Source organism: Haliotis cracherodii, unplaced genomic scaffold (genome assembly GCF_022045235.1).
Source record: "Haliotis cracherodii isolate W230 unplaced genomic scaffold, xgHalCrac1.p SCAF_14, whole genome shotgun sequence".
Lineage (NCBI taxonomy): Eukaryota > Metazoa > Mollusca > Gastropoda > Lepetellida > Haliotidae > Haliotis > Haliotis cracherodii.
Window position 1 is genome coordinate 9399899 of NW_027266269.1, and position 21931 is coordinate 9421829.

General features: G+C 42.0%; 1 protein-coding gene across 1 annotated transcript in view; it reads right to left on the minus strand.

Moving 5' to 3' along the window:
• Positions 1–20762: 20762 nt before the first annotated feature.
• LOC139460206 (atrial natriuretic peptide receptor 1-like) overlaps positions 20763–21931 on the minus strand; it is a 33034-nt gene continuing 31865 nt past the window's right edge. Inside the window, exons 21-22 of the mRNA XM_071241714.1 lie at positions 21374–21465; positions 20763–20810 (exon numbers count right to left, since the gene is read on the minus strand). Of these exons, the coding sequence (XP_071097815.1) occupies positions 20763–20810; positions 21374–21465 (140 nt within the window). The remainder of the gene's footprint in view (positions 20811–21373; positions 21466–21931) is intronic.

Consider the following 21931-nt stretch of genomic DNA (forward strand, 5'->3'; position numbering starts at 1 on the left):
TATCCCAATTGTGAGGATCGGTGCTCATGATGTCAATCACTGAAATGTCTGGTCCAGACTCGATTATCTTCAGACCGCCGTCATATAGCTGGAATATTGCTGAGTGCAGCGTTAAACAACAATCAAACAGTATCCACATGGCAATCTGACAATAAAATAATCTTGACCATCCAGAAAAAAAACTTTAGATAGACAGTTAGATATATATTTTATTCGGTATTTAAGGTCACAAGGCCCATCGTACAAATGACATTTTTAGTTTCATGTGTTTAGTCACGTGATATACATGATATATATGTCTGACCGAGAATATATGTTTTAACAATATGGCCAATGAACGTATAACAGCAGAGTTGATTGATTTTATGAGACTGATAATTAGCATCTTGTTTTTATGCCTATTGTTAAACGTCGGAATATATTTTTCTCAAAGATGTTCATACTTATCACATACTAGTAGTAAGTAAGTCACTGTAGGGAACAAATGGTTATGTAGTCCCCATGACCCGTGAAGATTCCGGGGTAGAATAGGTCTTCAGCAACCCATGCTTGTCGTAATAGGCGACTAACGGGATCGGGTGGTCAGGCTCGCTGACTTGGTTTGATTCATGTCATCGATCCCATTTGAGTGGATCGATGCTCATGATATCAATCACTGGATTGTCTGGTCCAGACACGATTATTTACAGACCGTCGCCATATAGCTGGAATATTGATGAGTGCGGCGTTAAACATCAAACAAACAAATCTTAGGGAGGGGAGTGTTTCGTTAGAGATTGAACATTTCAGTCTTTCAAAATCTGTTGGGTTTTTTTCTCGGAAAAGTGGATCTGAACACTTTTTAATTGTTATTATTTTTCTGAAACAGTTATGTTGATACTTTCAAAGGCCTCCAACATAAATAGGTTTTCGGGTTGTTTTCACTTCGTAAAAAAATTATTTTAGCCCACACAATGTTTGTTATATTTATTACAAAGTTTTCAATTAATATTTCTCTGCAATATTCCAGAGGTCTGTAAATAAACGAGTGATTGATATCATGAGCATCGATGACATGCATGAACCAAGTCGCGTCTTACGGGATCGGGTGGTCAGGCTAGCTGACTTGATTGATGCATGTCATCGATCATGATATCAATCACTGGATTGTCTGGTCCAAACTCGATTATTCACAGACCGCCGTCATCTAGCTGGAATATTGCTGAGAAAAATGAATTGAAAACTTTGTAATAAATATCAAACATAATGTGCGGCGTAAACCAACCAACCCATATTTCAAAGTATTCTTTTGGGACGTGTGGCCCTGAAAAGGGCCGTTATTGGAGTTTGGTCAGGAGTCTCTCTTAAATGCGGTGGTAGTCTCCGTAGTTCAATGCCAGCATTGACGTCCCTGATGGTGCACATCGTGAATTTCAAGAGCCATGCCTGGCACCACCCTCTCATCCCTCGGTCCCCCATTAATGTCCCGCCTAATTTTACAATTTGGATATTCAAAGCAGAGGTTCATGATCCCCACCCAATTTTTATCAGGGTGTATCTGATCACCCTGATAATTCGGATGGCCGTCCTAAACGATTTCCTCATCATGAGCCCCAGCAAAGATTTACAAACAAATAAGTCAAATTATGCCTATCATACTCCCGCAACCTGCCCTCTACCTTCTCCCCCCCCCGACCTTCTCGTCCTATACCCCCTTAAAGTATAACCCAAATGTTCGTCTAAATTTCGACCTAGCCTAACCTCCTTGATACGATACCAACGGCGTGTATGGCGACCACCTCAAAAAATTGAACTGGCTGGCGAAAGCGTGGAATCGGTTGGAGAGTGTCTGCAAAGCTGAGGTCCGTGGTCAAAAGCAGAGACCTTTGCCTTGTACTCTTCGAAGAGATCTTTGGTCGGGATGACATGACCTTCGTTGGTGGCATACAGGCTTGCGAACCTCGAGAGGAAAGGACAGGAGCAGTAGTTTTCCCGCGGCCGGTTGGTTGGTTTTGTTGCTTAACGCCGCAATCAGCTATATGACGGTGGTCTGTAAATAATCGAGTCTGGACCAGACAATCCAGTGATTTATGTCATGAGCATCGATCCACGCAATTGGGATCGATGACATGTATCAACCAAGTCAGCGGTCCTGACTACCCGATCCCGTTAGTTGCCTTTAACGACTAGCATGGGTTGCTGAAGACCTATTCTACCCCGGAATCTTCACGGGTCGCGGCCGGATGGAGAGAGACCCTGACGAAGCTCGCTTGATTTTGGCATCGTTGTAGTTTGTCGATGAAGTGAAAGAGCAGAATGAACCTCGGCCAGCCGACTCAAACTTATATAGTCACGCGCTAACTGGGATGACTGACAGCTATTTGTGTCGGATGCACATGACGTGGTGTTTTCTGATTAGATTGACATCAATGTTTCAACCAAAGAGAAAAGAGCTTCAGCGCCACTTTCGTGATCCCAGAAACAATGTTTCGAGAATTGCTGGAAAATGTATACTTTCTTTTGAAAGGAAATTAATTTCGATTTAATTTACCTTTCCTGAGTGGTGTACTATATAATACTATTGGTAAATATATGTATACAGTCGCAACATAATTCTGTCCATAGTGTAAAACGACAGTGTTATGTACAGTAGCAGCACATCCGTGAAGATACCGGTTAGAATTGGTCTAAAGCAACCATGCTTGTCGTAAAAGGCGACCTACGGGATCGGGCGGTCAGGATAACTGATGCATGTCATCGTATCCCAATTGTGAGGATCGGTGCTCATGATGTCAATCACTGAAATGTCTGGTCCAGACTCGATTATCTTCAGACCGCCGTCATATAGCTGGAATATTGCTGAGTGCAGCGTTAAACAACAATCAAACAGTATCAACATGGCAATCTGACAATAAAATAATCTTGACCATCCAGAAAAAAAACTTTAGATAGACAGTTAGATATATATTTTATTCGGTATTTAAGGTCACAAGGCCCATTGTACAAATGACATTTTTAGTTTCATGTGTTTAGTCACGTGATATACATGATATATATGTCTGACCGAGAATATATGTTTTAACAATATGGCCAATGAACGTATAACAGCAGAGTTGATTGATTTTATGAGACTGATAATTAGCATCTTGTTTTTATGCCTATTGTTAAACGTCGGAATATATTTTTCTCAAAGATGTTCATACTTATCACATACTAGTAGTAAGTAAGTCACTGTAGGGAACAAATGGTTATGTAGTCCCCATGACCCGTGAAGATTCCGGGGTAGAATAGGTCTTCAGCAACCCATGCTTGTCGTAATAGGCGACTAACGGGATCGGGTGGTCAGGCTCGCTGACTTGGTTTGATTCATGTCATCGATCCCATTTGAGTGGATCGATGCTCATGATATCAATCACTGGATTGTCTGGTCCAGACACGATTATTTACAGACCGTCGCCATATAGCTGGAATATTGATGAGTGCGGCGTTAAACATCAAACAAACAAATCTTAGGGAGGGGAGTGTTTCGTTAGAGATTGAACATTTCAGTCTTTCAAAATCTGTTGGGTTTTTTTCTCGGAAAAGTGGATCTGAACACTTTTTAATTGTTATTATTTTTCTGAAACAGTTATGTTGATACTTTCAAAGGCCTCCAACATAAATAGGTTTTCGGGTTGTTTTCACTTCGTAAAAAAATTATTTTAGCCCACACAATGTTTGTTATATTTATTACAAAGTTTTCAATTAATATTTCTCTGCAATATTCCAGAGGTCTGTAAATAAACGAGTGATTGATATCATGAGCATCGATGACATGCATGAACCAAGTCGCGTCTTACGGGATCGGGTGGTCAGGCTAGCTGACTTGATTGATGCATGTCATCGATCATGATATCAATCACTGGATTGTCTGGTCCAAACTCGATTATTCACAGACCGCCGTCATCTAGCTGGAATATTGCTGAGAAAAATGAATTGAAAACTTTGTAATAAATATCAAACATAATGTGCGGCGTAAACCAACCAACCCATATTTCAAAGTATTCTTTTGGGACGTGTGGCCCTGAAAAGGGCCGTTATTGGAGTTTGGTCAGGAGTCTCTCTTAAATGCGGTGGTAGTCTCCGTAGTTCAATGCCAGCATTGACGTCCCTGATGGTGCACATCGTGAATTTCAAGAGCCATGCCTGGCACCACCCTCTCATCCCTCGGTCCCCCATTAATGTCCCGCCTAATTTTACAATTTGGATATTCAAAGCAGAGGTTCATGATCCCCACCCAATTTTTATCAGGGTGTATCTGATCACCCTGATAATTCGGATGGCCGTCCTAAACGATTTCCTCATCATGAGCCCCAGCAAAGATTTACAAACAAATAAGTCAAATTATGCCTATCATACTCCCGCAACCTGCCCTCTACCTTCTCCCCCCCCGACCTTCTCGTCCTATACCCCCTTAAAGTATAACCCAAATGTTCGTCTAAATTTCGACCTAGCCTAACCTCCTTGATACGATACCAACGGCGTGTATGGCGACCACCTCAAAAAATTGAACTGGCTGGCGAAAGCGTGGAATCGGTTGGAGAGTGTCTGCAAAGCTGAGGTCCGTGGTCAAAAGCAGAGACCTTTGCCTTGTACTCTTCGAAGAGATCTTTGGTCGGGATGACATGACCTTCGTTGGTGGCATACAGGCTTGCGAACCTCGAGAGGAAAGGACAGGAGCAGTAGTTTTCCCGCGGCCGGTTGGTTGGTTTTGTTGCTTAACGCCGCAATCAGCTATATGACGGTGGTCTGTAAATAATCGAGTCTGGACCAGACAATCCAGTGATTTATGTCATGAGCATCGATCCACGCAATTGGGATCGATGACATGTATCAACCAAGTCAGCGGTCCTGACTACCCGATCCCGTTAGTTGCCTTTAACGACTAGCATGGGTTGCTGAAGACCTATTCTACCCCGGAATCTTCACGGGTCGCGGCCGGATGGAGAGAGACCCTGACGAAGCTCGCTTGATTTTGGCATCGTTGTAGTTTGTCGATGAAGTGAAAGAGCAGAATGAACCTCGGCCAGCCGACTCAAACTTATATAGTCACGCGCTAACTGGGATGACTGACAGCTATTTGTGTCGGATGCACATGACGTGGTGTTTTCTGATTAGATTGACATCAATGTTTCAACCAAAGAGAAAAGAGCTTCAGCGCCACTTTCGTGATCCCAGAAACAATGTTTCGAGAATTGCTGGAAAATGTATACTTTCTTTTGAAAGGAAATTAATTTCGATTTAATTTACCTTTCCTGAGTGGTGTACTATATAATACTATTGGTAAATATATGTATACAGTCGCAACATAATTCTGTCCATAGTGTAAAACGACAGTGTTATGTACAGTAGCAGCACATCCGTGAAGATACCGGTTAGAATTGGTCTAAAGCAACCATGCTTGTCGTAAAAGGCGACCTACGGGATCGGGCGGTCAGGATAACTGATGCATGTCATCGTATCCCAATTGTGAGGATCGGTGCTCATGATGTCAATCACTGAAATGTCTGGTCCAGACTCGATTATCTTCAGACCGCCGTCATATAGCTGGAATATTGCTGAGTGCAGCGTTAAACAACAATCAAACAGTATCAACATGGCAATCTGACAATAAAATAATCTTGACCATCCAGAAAAAAAACTTTAGATAGACAGTTAGATATATATTTTATTCGGTATTTAAGGTCACAAGGCCCATTGTACAAATGACATTTTTAGTTTCATGTGTTTAGTCACGTGATATACATGATATATATGTCTGACCGAGAATATATGTTTTAACAATATGGCCAATGAACGTATAACAGCAGAGTTGATTGATTTTATGAGACTGATAATTAGCATCTTGTTTTTATGCCTATTGTTAAACGTCGGAATATATTTTTCTCAAAGATGTTCATACTTATCACATACTAGTAGTAAGTAAGTCACTGTAGGGAACAAATGGTTATGTAGTCCCCATGACCCGTGAAGATTCCGGGGTAGAATAGGTCTTCAGCAACCCATGCTTGTCGTAATAGGCGACTAACGGGATCGGGTGGTCAGGCTCGCTGACTTGGTTTGATTCATGTCATCGATCCCATTTGAGTGGATCGATGCTCATGATATCAATCACTGGATTGTCTGGTCCAGACACGATTATTTACAGACCGTCGCCATATAGCTGGAATATTGATGAGTGCGGCGTTAAACATCAAACAAACAAATCTTAGGGAGGGGAGTGTTTCGTTAGAGATTGAACATTTCAGTCTTTCAAAATCTGTTGGGTTTTTTTCTCGGAAAAGTGGATCTGAACACTTTTTAATTGTTATTATTTTTCTGAAACAGTTATGTTGATACTTTCAAAGGCCTCCAACATAAATAGGTTTTCGGGTTGTTTTCACTTCGTAAAAAAATTATTTTAGCCCACACAATGTTTGTTATATTTATTACAAAGTTTTCAATTAATATTTCTCTGCAATATTCCAGAGGTCTGTAAATAAACGAGTGATTGATATCATGAGCATCGATGACATGCATGAACCAAGTCGCGTCTTACGGGATCGGGTGGTCAGGCTAGCTGACTTGATTGATGCATGTCATCGATCATGATATCAATCACTGGATTGTCTGGTCCAAACTCGATTATTCACAGACCGCCGTCATCTAGCTGGAATATTGCTGAGAAAAATGAATTGAAAACTTTGTAATAAATATCAAACATAATGTGCGGCGTAAACCAACCAACCCATATTTCAAAGTATTCTTTTGGGACGTGTGGCCCTGAAAAGGGCCGTTATTGGAGTTTGGTCAGGAGTCTCTCTTAAATGCGGTGGTAGTCTCCGTAGTTCAATGCCAGCATTGACGTCCCTGATGGTGCACATCGTGAATTTCAAGAGCCATGCCTGGCACCACCCTCTCATCCCTCGGTCCCCCATTAATGTCCCGCCTAATTTTACAATTTGGATATTCAAAGCAGAGGTTCATGATCCCCACCCAATTTTTATCAGGGTGTATCTGATCACCCTGATAATTCGGATGGCCGTCCTAAACGATTTCCTCATCATGAGCCCCAGCAAAGATTTACAAACAAATAAGTCAAATTATGCCTATCATACTCCCGCAACCTGCCCTCTACCTTCTCCCCCCCCGACCTTCTCGTCCTATACCCCCTTAAAGTATAACCCAAATGTTCGTCTAAATTTCGACCTAGCCTAACCTCCTTGATACGATACCAACGGCGTGTATGGCGACCACCTCAAAAAATTGAACTGGCTGGCGAAAGCGTGGAATCGGTTGGAGAGTGTCTGCAAAGCTGAGGTCCGTGGTCAAAAGCAGAGACCTTTGCCTTGTACTCTTCGAAGAGATCTTTGGTCGGGATGACATGACCTTCGTTGGTGGCATACAGGCTTGCGAACCTCGAGAGGAAAGGACAGGAGCAGTAGTTTTCCCGCGGCCGGTTGGTTGGTTTTGTTGCTTAACGCCGCAATCAGCTATATGACGGTGGTCTGTAAATAATCGAGTCTGGACCAGACAATCCAGTGATTTATGTCATGAGCATCGATCCACGCAATTGGGATCGATGACATGTATCAACCAAGTCAGCGGTCCTGACTACCCGATCCCGTTAGTTGCCTTTAACGACTAGCATGGGTTGCTGAAGACCTATTCTACCCCGGAATCTTCACGGGTCGCGGCCGGATGGAGAGAGACCCTGACGAAGCTCGCTTGATTTTGGCATCGTTGTAGTTTGTCGATGAAGTGAAAGAGCAGAATGAACCTCGGCCAGCCGACTCAAACTTATATAGTCACGCGCTAACTGGGATGACTGACAGCTATTTGTGTCGGATGCACATGACGTGGTGTTTTCTGATTAGATTGACATCAATGTTTCAACCAAAGAGAAAAGAGCTTCAGCGCCACTTTCGTGATCCCAGAAACAATGTTTCGAGAATTGCTGGAAAATGTATACTTTCTTTTGAAAGGAAATTAATTTCGATTTAATTTACCTTTCCTGAGTGGTGTACTATATAATACTATTGGTAAATATATGTATACAGTCGCAACATAATTCTGTCCATAGTGTAAAACGACAGTGTTATGTACAGTAGCAGCACATCCGTGAAGATACCGGTTAGAATTGGTCTAAAGCAACCATGCTTGTCGTAAAAGGCGACCTACGGGATCGGGCGGTCAGGATAACTGATGCATGTCATCGTATCCCAATTGTGAGGATCGGTGCTCATGATGTCAATCACTGAAATGTCTGGTCCAGACTCGATTATCTTCAGACCGCCGTCATATAGCTGGAATATTGCTGAGTGCAGCGTTAAACAACAATCAAACAGTATCAACATGGCAATCTGACAATAAAATAATCTTGACCATCCAGAAAAAAAACTTTAGATAGACAGTTAGATATATATTTTATTCGGTATTTAAGGTCACAAGGCCCATTGTACAAATGACATTTTTAGTTTCATGTGTTTAGTCACGTGATATACATGATATATATGTCTGACCGAGAATATATGTTTTAACAATATGGCCAATGAACGTATAACAGCAGAGTTGATTGATTTTATGAGACTGATAATTAGCATCTTGTTTTTATGCCTATTGTTAAACGTCGGAATATATTTTTCTCAAAGATGTTCATACTTATCACATACTAGTAGTAAGTAAGTCACTGTAGGGAACAAATGGTTATGTAGTCCCCATGACCCGTGAAGATTCCGGGGTAGAATAGGTCTTCAGCAACCCATGCTTGTCGTAATAGGCGACTAACGGGATCGGGTGGTCAGGCTCGCTGACTTGGTTTGATTCATGTCATCGATCCCATTTGAGTGGATCGATGCTCATGATATCAATCACTGGATTGTCTGGTCCAGACACGATTATTTACAGACCGTCGCCATATAGCTGGAATATTGATGAGTGCGGCGTTAAACATCAAACAAACAAATCTTAGGGAGGGGAGTGTTTCGTTAGAGATTGAACATTTCAGTCTTTCAAAATCTGTTGGGTTTTTTTCTCGGAAAAGTGGATCTGAACACTTTTTAATTGTTATTATTTTTCTGAAACAGTTATGTTGATACTTTCAAAGGCCTCCAACATAAATAGGTTTTCGGGTTGTTTTCACTTCGTAAAAAAATTATTTTAGCCCACACAATGTTTGTTATATTTATTACAAAGTTTTCAATTAATATTTCTCAGCAATATTCCAGAGGTCTGTAAATAAACGAGTGATTGATATCATGAGCATCGATGACATGCATGAACCAAGTCGCGTCTTACGGGATCGGGTGGTCAGGCTCGCTGACTTGATTGATGCATGTCATCGATCATGATATCAATCACTGGATTGTCTGGTCCAAACTCGATTATTCACAGACCGCCGTCATCTAGCTGGAATATTGCTGAGAAAAATGAATTGAAAACTTTGTAATAAATATCAAACATAATGTGCGGCGTAAACCAACCAACCCATATTTCAAAGTATTCTTTTGGGACGTGTGGCCCTGAAAAGGGCCGTTATTGGAGTTTGGTCAGGAGTCTCTCTTAAATGCGGTGGTAGTCTCCGTAGTTCAATGCCAGCATTGACGTCCCTGATGGTGCACATCGTGAATTTCAAGAGCCATGCCTGGCACCACCCTCTCATCCCTCGGTCCCCCATTAATGTCCCGCCTAATTTTACAATTTGGATATTCAAAGCAGAGGTTCATGATCCCCACCCAATTTTTATCAGGGTGTATCTGATCACCCTGATAATTCGGATGGCCGTCCTAAACGATTTCCTCATCATGAGCCCCAGCAAAGATTTACAAACCAATAAGTCAAATTATGCCTATCATACTCCCGCAACCTGCCCTCTACCTTCTCCCCCCCGATCTACGAGTCCTATACCCCCTTAAAGTATAACCCAAATGTTCGTCTAAATTTCGACCTAGCCTAACCTCCTTGATACGATACCAACGGCGTGTATGGCGACCACCTCAAAAAATTGAACTGGCTGGCGAAAGCGTGGAATCGGTTGGAGAGTGTCTGCAAAGCTGAGGTCCGTGGTCAAAAGCAGAGACCTTTGCCTTGTACTCTTCGAAGAGATCTTTGGTCGGGATGACATGACCTTCGTTGGTGGCATACAGGCTTGCGAACCTCGAGAGGAAAGGACAGGAGCAGTAGTTTTCCCGTGGCCGGTTGGTTGGTTTTGTTGCTTAACGCAGCAATCAGCTATATGACGGTGGTCTGAAAATAATCGAGTCTGGACCAGACAATCCAGTGATTTATGTCATGAGCATCGATCCACGCAATTGGGATCGATGACATGTATCAACCAAGTCAGCGGTCCTGACTACCCGATCCCGTTAGTTGCCTTTAACGACTAGCATGGGTTGCTGAAGACCTATTCTACCCCGGAATCTTCACGGGTCGCGGCCGGATGGAGAGAGACCCTGACGAAGCTCGCTTGATTTTGGCATCGTTGTAGTTTGTCGATGAAGTGAAAGAGCAGAATGAACCTCGGCCAGCCGACTCAAACTTATATAGTCACGCGCTAACTGGGATGACTGACAGCTATTTGTGTCGGATGCACATGACGTTGTGTCTTCTGATTAGATTGACATCAATGTTTCAACCAAAGAGAAAAGAGCTTCAGCGCCACTTTCGTGATCCCAGAAACAATGTTTCGAGAATTGCTGGAAAATGTATACTTTCTTTTGAAAGGAAATTAATTTCGATTTAATTTACCTTTCCTGAGTGGTGTACTATATAATACTATTGGTAAATATATGTATACAGTCGCAACATAATTCTGTCCATAGTGTAAAACGACAGTGTTATGTACAGTAGCAGCACATCCGTGAAGATACCGGTTAGAATTGGTCTAAAGCAACCATGCTTGTCGTAAAAGGCGACCTACGGGATCGGGCGGTCAGGATAACTGATGCATGTCATCGTATCCCAATTGTGAGGATCGGTGCTCATGATGTCAATCACTGAAATGTCTGGTCCAGACTCGATTATCTTCAGACCGCCGTCATATAGCTGGAATATTGCTGAGTGCAGCGTTAAACAACAATCAAACAGTATCAACATGGCAATCTGACAATAAAATAATCTTGACCATCCAGAAAAAAAACTTTAGATAGACAGTTAGATATATATTTTATTCGGTATTTAAGGTCACAAGGCCCATTGTACAAATGACATTTTTAGTTTCATGTGTTTAGTCACGTGATATACATGATATATATGTCTGACCGAGAATATATGTTTTAACAATATGGCCAATGAACGTATAACAGCAGAGTTGATTGATTTTATGAGACTGATAATTAGCATCTTGTTTTTATGCCTATTGTTAAACGTCGGAATATATTTTTCTCAAAGATGTTCATACTTATCACATACTAGTAGTAAGTAAGTCACTGTAGGGAACAAATGGTTATGTAGTCCCCATGACCCGTGAAGATTCCGGGGTAGAATAGGTCTTCAGCAACCCATGCTTGTCGTAATAGGCGACTAACGGGATCGGGTGGTCAGGCTCGCTGACTTGGTTTGATTCATGTCATCGATCCCATTTGAGTGGATCGATGCTCATGATATCAATCACTGGATTGTCTGGTCCAGACACGATTATTTACAGACCGTCGCCATATAGCTGGAATATTGATGAGTGCGGCGTTAAACATCAAACAAACAAATCTTAGGGAGGGGAGTGTTTCGTTAGAGATTGAACATTTCAGTCTTTCAAAATCTGTTGGGTTTTTTTCTCGGAAAAGTGGATCTGAACACTTTTTGATTGTTATTATTTTTCTGAAACAGTTATGTTGATACTTTCAAAGGCCTCCAACATAAATAGGTTTTCGGGTTGTTTTCACTTCGTAAAAAAATTATTTTAGCCCACACAATGTTTGTTATATTTATTACAAAGTTTTCAATTAATATTTCTCAGCAATATTCCAGAGGTCTGTAAATAAACGAGTGATTGATATCATGAGCATCGATGACATGCATGAACCAAGTCGCGTCTTACGGGATCGGGTGGTCAGGCTCGCTGACTTGATTGATGCATGTCATCGATCATGATATCAATCACTGGATTGTCTGGTCCAAACTCGATTATTCACAGACCGCCGTCATCTAGCTGGAATATTGCTGAGAAAAATGAATTGAAAACTTTGTAATAAATATCAAACATAATGTGCGGCGTAAACCAACCAACCCATATTTCAAAGTATTCTTTTGGGACGTGTGGCCCTGAAAAGGGCCGTTATTGGAGTTTGGTCAGGAGTCTCTCTTAAATGCGGTGGTAGTCTCCGTAGTTCAATGCCAGCATTGACGTCCCTGATGGTGCACATCGTGAATTTCAAGAGCCATGCCTGGCACCACCCTCTCATCCCTCGGTCCCCCATTAATGTCCCGCCTAAGTTTACAATTTGGATATTCAAAGCAGAGGTTCATGATCCCCACCCAATTTTTATCAGGGTGTATCTGATCACCCTGATAATTCGGATGGCCGTCCTAAACGATTTCCTCATCATGAGCCCCAGCAAAGATTTACAAACCAATAAGTCAAATTATGCCTATCATACTCCCGCAACCTGCCCTCTACCTTCTCCCCCCCGACCTACGAGTCCTATACCCCCTTAAAGTATAACCCAAATGTTCGTCTAAATTTCGACCTAGCCTAACCTCCTTGATACGATACCAACGGCGTGTATGGCGACCACCTCAAAAAATTGAACTGGCTGGCGAAAGCGTGGAATCGGTTGGAGAGTGTCTGCAAAGCTGAGGTCCGTGGTCAAAAGCAGAGACCTTTGCCTTGTACTCTTCGAAGAGATCTTTGGTCGGGATGACATGACCTTCGTTGGTGGCATACAGGCTTGCGAACCTCGAGAGGAAAGGACAGGAGCAGTAGTTTTCCCGTGGCCGGTTGGTTGGTTTTGTTGCTTAACGCAGCAATCAGCTATATGACGGTGGTCTGTAAATAATCGAGTCTGGACCAGACAATCCAGTGATTTATGTCATGAGCATCGATCCACGCAATTGGGATCGATGACATGTATCAACCAAGTCAGCGGTCCTGACTACCCGATCCCGTTAGTTGCCTTTAACGACTAGCATGGGTTGCTGAAGACCTATTCTACCCCGGAATCTTCACGGGTCGCGGCCGGATGGAGAGAGACCCTGACGAAGCTCGCTTGATTTTGGCATCGTTGTAGTTTGTCGATGAAGTGAAAGAGCAGAATGAACCTCGGCCAGCCGACTCAAACTTATATAGTCACGCGCTAACTGGGATGACTGACAGCTATTTGTGTCGGATGCACATGACGTTGTGTCTTCTGATTAGATTGACATCAATGTTTCAGCCAAAGAGAAAAGAGCTTCAGCGCCACTTTCGTGATCCCAGAAACAATGTTTCGAGAATTGCTGGAAAATGTGTTCTTTCTTTTGAAAGGAAATTAATTTCGATTTAATTTACCTTTCCTGAGTGGTGTACTATATAATACTATTGGTAAATATATGTATACATTCGCAACATAATTCTGTCCACAGTGTAAAACGACAGTGTTATGTACAGTAGCAGCACATCCGTGAAGATACCGGTTAGAATTGGTCTAAAGCAACCATGCTTGTCGTAAAAGGCGACCTACGGGATCGGGCGGTCAGGATAACTGATGCATGTCATCGTGTCCCAATTGTGAGGATCGGTGCTCATGATGTCAATCACTGAAATGTCTGGTCCAGACTCGATTATCTTCAGACCGCCGTCATATAGCTGGAATATTGCTGAGTGCAGCGTTAAACAACAATCAAACAGTATCAACATGGCAATCTGACAATAAAATAATCTTGACCATCCAGAAAAAAAACTTTAGATAGACAGTTAGATATATATTTTATTCGGTATTTAAGGTCACAAGGCCCATTGTACAAATGACATTTTTAGTTTCATGTGTTTAGTCACGTGATATACATGATATATATGTCTGACCGAGAATATATGTTTTAACAATATGGCCAATGAACGTATAACAGCAGAGTTGATTGATTTTATGAGACTGATAATTAGCATCTTGTTTTTATGCCTATTGTTAAACGTCGGAATATATTTTTCTCAAAGATGTTCATACTTATCACATACTAGTAGTAAGTAAGTCACTGTAGGGAACAAATGGTTATGTAGTCCCCATGACCCGTGAAGATTCCGGGGTAGAATAGGTCTTCAGCAACCCATGCTTGTCGTAATAGGCGACTAACGGGATCGGGTGGTCAGGCTCGCTGACTTGGTTTGATTCATGTCATCGATCCCATTTGAGTGGATCGATGCTCATGATATCAATCACTGGATTGTCTGGTCCAGACACGATTATTTATAGACCGTCGCCATATAGCTGGAATATTGATGAGTGCGGCGTTAAACATCAAACAAACAAATCTTAGGGAGGGGAGTGTTTCGTTAGAGATTGAACATTTCAGTCTTTCAAAATCTGTTGGGTTTTTTTCTCGGAAAAGTGGATCTGAACACTTTTTAATTGTTATTATTTTTCTGAAACAGTTATGTTGATACTTTCAAAGGCCTCCAACATAAATAGGTTTTCGGGTTGTTTTCACTTCGTAAAAAAATTATTTTAGCCCACACAATGTTTGTTATATTTATTACAAAGTTTTCAATTAATATTTCTCAGCAATATTCCAGAGGTCTGTAAATAAACGAGTGATTGATATCATGAGCATCGATGACATGCATGAACCAAGTCGCGTCTTACGGGATCGGGTGGTCAGGCTCGCTGACTTGATTGATGCATGTCATCGATCATGATATCAATCACTGGATTGTCTGGTCCAAACTCGATTATTCACAGACCGCCGTCATCTAGCTTGAATATTGCTGAGAAAAATGAATTGAAAACTTTGTAATAAATATCAAACATAATGTGCGGCGTAAACCAACCAACCCATATTTCAAAGTATTCTTTTGGGACGTGTGGCCCTGAAAAGGGCCGTTATTGGAGTTTGGTCAGGAGTCTCTCTTAAATGCGGTGGTAGTCTCCGTAGTTCAATGCCAGCATTGACGTCCCTGATGGTGCACATCGTGAATTTCAAGAGCCATGCCTGGCACCACCCTCTCATCCCTCGGTCCCCCATTAATGTCCCGCCTAAGTTTACAATTTGGATATTCAAAGCAGAGGTTCATGATCCCCACCCAATTTTTATCAGGGTGTATCTGATCACCCTGATAATTCGGATGGCCGTCCTAAACGATTTCCTCATCATGAGCCCCAGCAAAGATTTACAAACCAATAAGTCAAATTATGCCTATCATACTCCCGCAACCTGCCCTCTACCTTCTCCCCCCCGACCTACGAGTCCTATACCCCCTTAAAGTATAACCCAAATGTTCGTCTAAATTTCGACCTAGCCTAACCTCCTTGATACGATACCAACGGCGTGTATGGCGACCACCTCAAAAAATTGAACTGGCTGGCGAAAGCGTGGAATCGGTTGGAGAGTGTCTGCAAAGCTGAGGTCCGTGGTCAAAAGCAGAGACCTTTGCCTTGTACTCTTCGAAGAGATCTTTGGTCGTGATGACATGACCTTCGTTGGTGGCATACAGGCTTGCGAACCTCGAGAGGAAAGGACAGGGGCAGTAGTTTTCCCGCGGCCGGTTGGTTGGTTTTGTTGTTTAACGCCGCAATCCGCTATATGACGGTGGTCTGTAAATAATCGAGTCTGGACCAGACAATCCAGTGATTAATGTCATGAGCATCGATCCACGCAATTGGGATGGTTGACATGCATCAACCAAGTCAGCGATCCTGACTACCCGATCCCGTTAGTCGCCTTTAACGACTAGCATGGGTTGCTGAAGACCTTTTCTACCCCGGAATCTTCACGGGTCGCGGCCGGATGGAGAGAGACCCTGACGAAGCTCGCTTGATCTTGGCATCGTTGTAGTTTCTCGATGAAGTGAAAGAGCAGAATGAACCTCGGCCCGCCGACTCGAACTTATATAGTCGCGCGCTAACTGGGATGACTGACAGCTATTTGTGTCGGATGCACATGACGTTGTGTCTTCTGATTAGATTGACATCAATGTTTCAGCCAAAGAGAAAAGAGCTTCAGCGCCACTTTCGTGATCCCAGAAACAATGTTTCGAGAATTGCTGGAAAATGTGTTCTTTCTTTTGAAAGGAAATTAATTTCGATTTAATTTACCTTTCCTGAGTGGTGTACTATATAATACTATTGGTAAATATATGTATACATTCGCAACATAATTCTGTCCACAGTGTAAAACGACAGTGTTATGTACAGTAGCAGCACATCCGTGAAGATACCGGTTAGAATTGGTCTAAAGCAACCATGCTTGTCGTAAAAGGCGACCTACGGGATCGGGCGGTCAGGATAACTGATGCATGTCATCATATCCCAATTGTGAGGATCGGTGCTCATGATGTCAATCACTGAAATGTCTGGTCCATACTCGATTATCTTCAGACCGCCGTCATATAGCTGGAATATTGCTGAGTGCAGCGTTAAACAACAATCAAACAGTATCGACAATAAAATAATCTTGACCATCCAGAAAAAAAGCTTCAGATAGACAGTTAGATATATATTTTATTCGGTATTTAAGGCCACAAGGCCCATTGTACAGTTGACATTTTCAGTTTCATGTGTTTATACATGATAGATATATATATATATATACTATCTGACCGAGAATATATGTTTTAACAATATGGCCAATGAACGTATAACATCAGAGTTGATTGATTTTATGAGACTGATAATTAGCATCTTGTTTTTATGCCTATTGTTAAACGTCGGAATATATTTTTCTCAAAGATGTTCATACTTATCACATACTACTAGTAAGTCACTGTAGGGAACAAATGGTTATGTAATCCCCCTGACCCGTGAAGTTTCCTGGGTAGAATAGGTCTTCAGCAACCCATGCTTGTCGTAAAAGGCGACTAACGGGATCGATCCCAATTGCGTGGATCAATGCGCATGACATTAATCACTGGATTGTCTGATCCAAACTCGGTTGTTTACAGACCGCCGTCATATAGCTGTAATATTGCTGAGTGCGGTGTTAAACTACAAACCAACCAACCAACCAACTACATGTACAGTACGTTCCAGCCTTTCACACAGCTTTGAGTAGTTAAAAGCACTACTAAAAGCAATTTAATAAAAACAGAAAATATATCACGTTTAAGAACTCATATTTATTAAACTATTGTCTACCTCATCATCCTCCCCACCGCTGCTCTCTTCTATTATTCACACGGGGATCACCAGGGTAGACGGGCGTTTTTTCCTCCATCCTACATTTCCACTTGGTCTGCAATCCCACGGTGGCGAAAGTTTTTACTTCTTCCTCCAGTGGTAGTTGCAGCGATGGGGATGTCTCTTCCTTTAAAGGCTGGGGTGGTGAAGGCGTGGGCTGGGGTGTGGCAGGGCGTTTGCCGGAGTCGCGCGCCTGGTGACCTGGTATCTCAAGTAAGCACCAACGGCAGGGCAGACTGCACCCTGTGGCAAAATGCCATATGTTGCCACACTTGTAGCACTCGGCGTTCACTAAGTGTTGTGGAGGCCCACCCCGCCTCTGTCTCTCAATCCTCATAGGCAGGTGTAGGATTATGATCGGTGCTTTCACACCCTACCTCCCCACAGGGCTTGTGTTTTGTTTGTTTGGATGTTGTTTAACGCCACACTCAGCAATGTTCCAGCTATATGACGGCGGTCTGTAAATATTCTAGTCTGAACCGGACAATCCAGTGACTGACATCATGAGCATCGATCCACGTAATTGGGATACGATGGCATGCATCAACCAAGTCAGCGAGCCTGATCACCCGATCCCGTTAGTCGCCTATTACGACAAGCATAGTCGCCTCTTATGACAAGCACGGGTTGCTGAAGACCTCATTTCCTCAAAGCTTCACAGCACGATATGGCTGAAATATTGCTGATGTGACGTTAAATCTTAACTCACTCCCTCAAAGCTTCACAGTCTACAAGTCCTACAACAGTACTTCAATACCTTGACCCTAATCAAGACAACTTCTTCACGATTCAACTATTACCTACGTCTCAGAATTGAGCAAGCGGATATACAACTGTAGGTCACAATAAATGATACAACTCATTCCACAATGACCTCAATGATGACCTTGAACTTTGAAGTCATGATACCAATATCATGTTAGGCCATGTAACGATACATGCAGTTTCAGTTTCACGCCGGTAGATCGTTGGCAATGCTCCAGAAGCTGACAAAGATATAACCATGTTTTACAGAACGCGGAATGCTGACTTTAGCCTTTAACTTATTTTGACCTTAACCTTTTCAAAGCAGGACTCCATTATGGAGAATGTATACACTACGCTGAATGATATGTGTATTAACACTGTTGTCATAAGTGTAACCACAAGCTTTTGAGTCATGTTCTTGACCATGACCTTTGACCTTCCCACTGCAAAACGAAAATAATTTCCAAGGTCATTGAGAAATGAGACCATTGTATGAAACTCACTAATGACAGTATTTTTTTGCGGCATAATCACGAGGAAATATGATACAACTAAACCATTCCTTAAAGGTGACCGGGAACATTGACATGAATACAAATTACATTTAAAGTAGGCTTACTGAGGAAACATGTGAACATAAACATTAAAGAGAAGGTTCGAAACCAAGTATTCATCTCAAGGAGGTTAACGTACACGAAATAGGTGAAACATTATCTTAACTTTCCAAGTAGGAACCAATGTTTAACAAATTTAAAGAACAGCAAAGGAAAGATTAATAGTTTCAATGCCGATAATAACGAGGAGTATTAGAAAATGTTTTCCTTTCATTCTTTGACAATAATCAGTCCGTGACGGATTTCGGGTTAGAATTGTCCCAAGCAAACTGTGCTGGTGGTATGAGGTGACCAAAAGTTGTTTGATTACGTGTCATCAGACCCTGACGGCGTTGATCACTTGATTGACTGGTCAAGACTCAAGTATTTACAAGCCTACGTCATATAGATGAAATATTGCTGAGTGCGGCATTAAACAATAAACAACTCAAACAAGAAAAGGGAATCGGTTAATTTTTTCATCAATATTTATTTATCAATAACAATCTCAAAAACGAATTTTCACAAACATTGTCAACAAACAATGAAACAGTCAACAGAGATCGGGACGGTACAACAATAAGGCTGAAAAATGTTAACTTATTGCAACGGTACCAGTTCTTATGTAAACCCTACTGGTGCCACATTGGGAGCACAATTATAATTTATTTAAATCGATACAATTTGATTATTTTTCAAAATATTGAGTTGTTTCTCGTTACTTAAATTTGTTTTCATAATTTCAAAAACATTCTATTTTTATTCTAATTTTAATCTATTTAAAAAAAAAAATCTCGACTTTAAAAGGTAAACTTGAAATATGAAGAAAATAATCGAAATTATATGACAATTTAATCGAAGTAACGAGAAACAAAACTCCAAATTTCGAAAACAACAACAAATAATTGAAATATTTTAGTAATTCAGTGCTAGAGCGTTGTCAAGGATATATTAAGGCAGGAATTATCACACACAAAGGCTCCACTTTCTGTCCAATGCATGTACCAAGTAATGACAGCCCCGAAAGTTCTGGTGTTCTGTTCTGTGCTCTGGTCTGTAGCTCTGGCTGGAACCATGATTCGCATCTTTGCTGAAGTGATTCAGTATTGGTTTACGTTGCTACAACAAATGTAAACCAGAAATTGTCTTAACACATTGTACCCATTTATTAAATCGAACTCGGGCCTTCAGTTTCCGTAGATGTTGAAGATAAAATGTATTTATAGGTTGTCATCGAGCGGCCGTTCCAAGCGCTGCTCATACCAACATGCCGAGTCATTATCAAGGTTACCAGATTTTTCAACTGATTGCTATAACATCGGCGGCATGTTCAGTGTATTCCGCTGTGACGCACTTGGTTACTTGGTTACGTTACTTAGGTCTTCCTGTCTTTAGTTGTCGTTCCATTGCTTCCTTTAATGCATTCCTCGTACAGCTAAATGTGATATCGTTGTATTAATTGAATACTGTTCAAGAATGCACACTCACCCAGTCTTTATATAGTATAGCCAGTACTCCTGTCAGTGGCAATCATCAATTGTCCCCAATCAAGCCACTGGTGCCATAATCACTGATGGAAGAACCGATTGTCACACCCGCTTAAAATTCCTCCGTGACAGTATGGCAATGAACAGACCGAATGGTAAACATGGGTAGGGTCGTCAATATCGCAAGTTGCCCGAATGTGTGGCGAGTCAACAAGTGTAATTTCTCGACTGTGGGTCAAGTACAGTCCAACGGGTGGGATTGCCATGCGACCTGGGCGTGGCAGGCCTAAACTACGACACCCAGACAAGATTGTCTCACAACATTTAGTGCACTACGCAATAGGTTAACATCTGTACCTATTATCTAAAGAGAACTCCATACAGTAACAGGAAGGCGAGTGTCAAAATCGTCTCTATACAGCTTACCACAGGCGGCAAAGATTGGGGAGGGCGAGGTAACACCAGGGACGGGATGTGCGCCAGTGGCGTTACAACATGTTTAGAGACGAATCAGAGTTTCTCCCCCCCCCCCATTCACAGAAGTTAGAAAATGCTGTTGGCGACGTCGTTTCCTGTGCGCTTGATGAACATGTGTCCTCGTAACCAAGGGCACCTCACCTCCCGTCAGTGTCATGTGACTAGGAAGAAGATGAGAGCAGCCAAAACGTGGACATCGGACCTTTACCCTGCAATCAAAACATACGCTAAAATAGATCTTTCTTTAGGACAGGGATGGACAGACGGTCGATTACAAACTATCATTGCATATATTGCTGCAATATTGTCATTCATGCCGCACACCCACTAACTCACTCACTCACTCAGCCGAACAAGAAGCACTAGGTAGCAATGTTTTAAGGGATGTTTAAGGGAAATTTGTTATGCTACAGTTTACGGTTCAGTTACTTTTGTGAACCGTGATATAAAAAACGGTTCGTTGTCTTTGAAGAAATGGTCCTGTAGCGATATCCTAGCAGATATCTTTTGATGATTTTTGGATGATGAATTATCGAATGCATAACACGGGAAGGGTGGGATTGGTTGGGTAGACACTGATGTACACGGAAATTAAACAAATATTTCTGTTTGTACCATTTTGTAACGTATTTTGGTATGTCGGGACCAGTGGATCAAACCACAGTCATTCCGATCTCCGGACAGACGCTCTATCAACCAGGCCACCTCCAACCTCCCTTGACGAAACCGTAGGCGTACTGTCTGGTACACCTTGTAAAATGGGTATACTGACCTTCACCTCTATAACGCCCCTCTTCTGAATATTAAAGGTGGGAAAGTCGTCCAATATCTGTTTTGTTGGGTCACTCATGTGGATCTTCAGAGCTGCATAGAAACAGTTCCATATTAGCGTTAAAGACACAAGACCATGACAGCTTCTGGGAATTTTTTCGTGCGCTTCTTAATTTTCCTATTACGTACCTTATATTAACTTTACAGCTGTAAATCTTAAGAGCCGACAAGTTTGATATTCCAGGGGGTTCGGGGAAAAAACATTTTAAGAAAATATCAGACAAATATGATTTGGACCAAGAATTGTTGGCTAGAAATGATGGATATCTTGACAATATATCTGTTGTGGATAGTTAAAGGTGACGTGAGGTGAAATGGGGTTTAACATCGTGTCCAAGATTATTGCACTTATTTAGCGACGTGCATGCACGTGTTTGTGTGTGTGGCTGCTTGTACTAGTCCGGACTAATGCCGATTTTATAGTGCTAGCCCACTGAGATACACAGTATACTGACTCCGAACCGACCAGTCCTATTTTTGCGCCCTTAATGCCGAGCGC